Source organism: Bufo gargarizans, chromosome 4 (genome assembly GCF_014858855.1).
Source record: "Bufo gargarizans isolate SCDJY-AF-19 chromosome 4, ASM1485885v1, whole genome shotgun sequence".
In the NCBI taxonomy this organism is placed as follows: domain Eukaryota; kingdom Metazoa; phylum Chordata; class Amphibia; order Anura; family Bufonidae; genus Bufo; species Bufo gargarizans.
Genome location: NC_058083.1, coordinates 329985016 through 329990154, shown reverse-complemented (window position 1 = coordinate 329990154; position 5139 = coordinate 329985016). Strand labels below are relative to the sequence as shown.

General features: G+C 43.6%; 1 protein-coding gene across 1 annotated transcript; it reads right to left on the bottom strand.

The window, feature by feature from the left end:
* Window positions 1-2368: 2368 nt before the first annotated feature.
* On the bottom strand, window positions 2369-3665 carry LOC122935409 (piggyBac transposable element-derived protein 4-like). The gene is made up of 2 exons (XM_044291180.1): window positions 3063-3665; window positions 2369-2992 (listed from the first exon to the last, which is right to left on the bottom strand). Exons 1-2 carry the CDS (start codon window positions 3663-3665, stop codon window positions 2369-2371), a joined length of 1227 nt encoding a protein of 408 aa, XP_044147115.1.
* Between the last annotated feature and the right edge of the window lie 1474 nt (window positions 3666-5139).

Below are 5139 nucleotides of genomic sequence, written 5' to 3'. Positions count from 1 at the left end.
CACTTGCATGCGGATGCTATGCAATTTTCACGCAGCCCCATTCATTTCTATGGGGCCTGCGTTCCGTGAAAAACGCAGAATATATAACATGCTGCGATTTTCACGCAACACTCAACAAGTGATGCATGAAAATCACCGCTTATCTGCACAGCCCCATTGAAGTGAATGGGTTTGGATTCAGTGCGGGTGCAATGCGTTCACCTCACTCATTGCACCCGCGTGGAAATCTTATGGGAAGATTTGTTTGATGGAAAAAGGCACAGTGATAAATAAGTAGATATTGTAGATATGATAAAGATGATACATAGAGTAGATAGATAGATAGATAGATAGATAGATAGATAGATAGATAGATAGATAGCAAATTACTATATGCATAAAGTTATTTTAAACTTTAAGTACCATGTTTGGAAACCCATAGCCTGCTGCTGCTAACCTGAGTATTTTATAAACTTTGTTTGATGTATAAAAGAAATGAATAGAGGGTGTTGAAAGTGTATGGCCTTCTGAAACTAAGGTCTCAGCTTAAGATAAAATCTCTGTCAAGATAAAATTTAAGCTGTAATGTAACTGATAAGATATGATAAAATGCTTAATAGCCTTGGATTGTTTCCCGAAATAGATTTAAAAAAAAAGGGCTAGAATGATAAAATTGTGAATATGTGAAATGAGTAATTGTTTCTGACACCTCCAGCTAAGTGACAGTGTACTGAAAATTACATTTTCTGATACAGATTCTGAAGGTACCTAGTTTGGAAATCAGTGTTTGGTGGAAGTCTAGGTCTGATATGACAAATGCTCCTGAAAAATATTATAGATACTAACCATTCATTATGCATTAAGCTGTTAAATAATTGTTACCATGCTCTCATACCATAATTGTCTACTATATTTAAACTCCTTACTACAAGAGGTCTAAATCCTGCTATACTGGGTATTAACTGGAATGTCCCCCTTTTCAATAATTAAAATATACTCTTTTTCTAATCAGTTTTATGTTTAAAGTGCATATGCTATATTTTTTATATTATGTATGCAGATGTACCAAAGCTTCGTTTTACAGGAGGTAACTAGCAGTAAAAACAACTTAGCAGGGATGCAAGTAGATTCCATAGGGCCCCATAGCAAAATGAGATGAGTGGGCACCACTCCAATAACAGGGCACTGAAACAGTAGTAGTAATACAAGATAACTGAAACATAAGTGGCAATAATTAAAGGTATAGATTAGGGATGAGTGAAGCAAGCTTCAGATCCTAGACCTGCAGTGAAGAACAGTGCAGCCAATTAGCTGCACTAATAATAAAGACTGTACTGTATAGTCGGTCTTCGTTGTTAATGGGTGTGTGGTACGTTTAATGCACCTTAAAACAGGGACTATTGCTGGTATGGGGTTTGGCTGTTCAGGTGGGGGTGCAATATGCTGGCATATCCATTTCTCCAACCCCAGTGCTCCCCTGCTCTACAGGTTGGAGCCCTTTTTCTGCCATCTGCTTTCCACATTATGTAATATTGATGAGAATATGTCATCAGGAACATCCAGCTCCTCTTCTCTCTGCATGTTGCTGACTTTTTGGACTTTTGAAGGATGATTTGGAAGAAGTAAAGCCAGCAAAAGATGAGGATGATCATGATTAAAACCTGGCCCCTCTAAGGGGTGCAGACTGGATGGTATTGGTTGGCACGCTGTCCACAAGCTTAAATGGCAATATTTCCAGGGCCAGTAATTTGGAAAGCTGCGCATTAACCTCCCTGGCGGTATGCTTATGTCAGGAATTTTGTACCAAAAGTGATAAAAAAATTTGCATGGAAATTTGGTGTTATGTATTGTAGGCCTTCAATTCTAAGTAATTACTTACTAAACTAATTACTTACTAAAGTTTGAAACACAAAATCATGAATTATAATCTAATTAATATAATTTTATTCCATAATGTAATAAAGAATAATGAAATTTGTCAAAGAAAATTCAATAAACATCCTGAGTGTGATATATTTTGAAACATGGGACTACACAAAGTCTGATGTCACAATTAGGACAATGGAACCTGGTTTCTTTTCGGACCTTCTTTCCATTGCCATGTCTCTTTGAGCAGCAAACCACGCACATCCTGATAGGTGCTGCCTTTTTTGGAGTTGGCGGGATGTAGTCCATAAAGTGGCGACCAGTCAGGCGTTCTGGGTTGACAACGTCAACAGCACAATGTCCAGGTCTGTTCACAGATACTGATGGCGTCTGGTGGTTGACAAAAATCCGCTCAACCACCTTCCATATAAAGTCTGAATGAACAAGAGGCTTGACACTCTTTGCTCTGTACAGGATATATGCATTCCAAAGGCATTGTTCCAGAAGATGCCTGAAGACCTTCTTATAATATTTGTTTTTGCTCTTTGTGCATAGCCGGATAAAATGTAATTGCCTGATTGCCTCCCACGGTGTAATTATAGTCTATCACGACTTGCGGCTTCAGCACATCTTTCCCACCTTTTGTGTGGACCATGGCAGTAGAGGTATTGTGCACAGTACTCATGAGACACACGTCCTTCTTGTCTTGCCATCGCATTGCCATCATCTTACCCTTCTGCCAGGCAACCATTTCTCCGATTTTGAGTTTATTCTTGGCAAACATAAATGGCATATCACATCGGTTAGGCCTAACGGTACCATATGCATTAGTCTTGTTTTGTAGCAAAACCTCATACAGTTCCGGAGACGTGTAGAAATTGTCCGTGGTCACACAATATCCCTGGTTCAGCAATGGCTCCAGCAGTGTAAGGACAGATGATGTGGCCATCCCATAGACGCTGTACCTGGGGTTGAACTTCGTGCGGTTACCGGTGTAAATGACCAAAGTGGATGACTCACAGAGCATGTAGGATTTGATGCCAAACCACTCTCTTTTGGATGCAATGTACTGTATCCAGCTTAGGCGTCCCTTGCAGGCCATCAAACTTTTGTCGACGCTGACATCCCTTTCTGTCACGTAGGTCCGCTGGAAATTGGTCACAATCATTTGCCATACCTCCCAGATTTTTTTTTTGTTTGGGCGCAGGATGCATTGCCTCATCAAATTCTTCGTTGTTCGTAAAGTGGAAATATTTTATGATGAGGGAAAACCAGTATTCTGACATCACAGTGCCAAACAATGGAGTGGCCAGTAACATATTGGTGGTCCAGTACCATTTCTGGAGAGGTTTCCCATTTACCCCCTGAAGAATGATGAGTCCCAGAAACTGCCACATGTCCTCTTTGGTTACCGGTTCCCACTTTCTGCTTCTGGAAAACATGGCATGCTGCGTAGCGGATAGCTGCTGTTGGTAGCGATTTGTCTCCATGACAATTTTTTCAATTACCTCCTCAGTGAGGAATAATTGCAGGTATGCCTGAGGGTTGTCACTCTCAACATCTGCCTTCATCCCAGGTGATCCAGTGAGTGGGAATCTTGGGGGCGCTACCTGGTCCGTATTGCAGTCAATAGGGCACCAAGTGCGCACATGGCTGAGGTCAGGTCGAGGATCATCGCCGTTGTCACTTTCCAGATTAGTGTCAGACCACAAATCACCCCACGACTCACTATCGCTCAGTTCTGCGAGCACCTCCGTGTCACTGTCACTCAACTGGTCAAAACACACTTTTGTAGTACAGTGGCACTTTTTTGAAGCCATGTTATAAATAAGCACAAATGGCAGTAAAATGGCAGGCAAGGGGCACTTTACAGTGATCAACTGTCAGATCTGAGGTGATACAGCGCAATCCTCTCAGATTACAATGTATAACCTCTTTTATGTGTGTGTGTCACTTTATCATTTTGAATTTCCCGCCCAGTTCTGCTCCCATGCGCCGCAGGTGCTCGCAGGGAACGGAACCAGGAAGTCAGATGCCGGCCGGCGCTCTCGCCTGCGATCACAGCGGAGAAGGTAAGGGTACTCCACTGACAACTTTTTAATGTTACCCCGAGCGTGACTCGGAGTTACCGCTCCTGGCAGCGAAAAATTAACCCATGCTCGGGAATACTGCTAGGAAGGTTAAGTGCTATGGCCTGTGGGTGGGCGGTTGGGTATTTTTGCTTGCGTTCAAATGCCTGGGGTAAGGACATTTGGACACTGCGCTGTGACACGGAAGTGGATGTGGTAACTGATGGTGCTTCTGAAGGTCCAGGTGCAGGGCAGAAGGCATCCGGGCCTGCTCCTTCGACAGGGGATTGTCCAGCACGTGAAATAGGGGAAGAGGAGGCAATGTTGTGACCTGCAGACATAGATTGTGGATCTAGGCATTCGTCCCACTTCTTACAGTGTTTGGATGCCATGTGGCAGATCATGCTGGTGGTGGTGAGGTTGCTAGTGTTCACGCCCCGGTTCATTTTCGTATGGCACAGGTTGCAAACTACTATTCTTTTGTCATCCGCACTTTCCTCAAAAAAGCACCATACTGCGGAACACCTTCCCCTTGGCAAGGGAGATTTCCGCAAGGGGGTGCTCCATCGAACAGTTGCGGGCCTGTGTGGTGTGGCCCGCCTTCTACTTTTGCCAACCCACTGCCTCTTCCAGCTTGTAGCTGTGATGTAGATCCCTCCCCCTCTGTACTGCTGTCCTCGCTTGGCTTTCCACCTTCCCAGTTTGGGTCATTTACCTCATCGTCCACCACCTCCTTTTCCACTTCCTCACTCTGATCATCCTCTTGATTTGTTGACCTAACCACAACCTCAGTGATTGTCAACTTTGTCTCATCCTCTTCATTAACCTCTTGAGACAGTTGACTCATTGGCAATAGAGATGGCCTTGTGGTTTGCCCAGCGGTCGTTTCGCGGCAAACTTTGCTCGTTTACGGTTCGCCGAACGGGCGAACATAGGGCGAAGTCTGCCAGCACCATATTCTTTTTCATTGTGAAGAACTTTGACCCATGACACATCTGTCAGGTGGTAAAGGACAGAAAAATTGAGACGTTTCAGCACATGGACCTCATAAATAAACCTGATTTGGCCGCCATTTTTATTCAGTTTCTTTGCCAGTGTAGGGAGAGGTTGCTGTGTGGAGCAGGGACAGACTGTTAGGGATACCAAATGCTAGCTAATAGGGCCACAAAAGTCCTTTTCAGGACTGATATAGGTGTGCTATCGATAGGAGTGACTTACTGAGAGG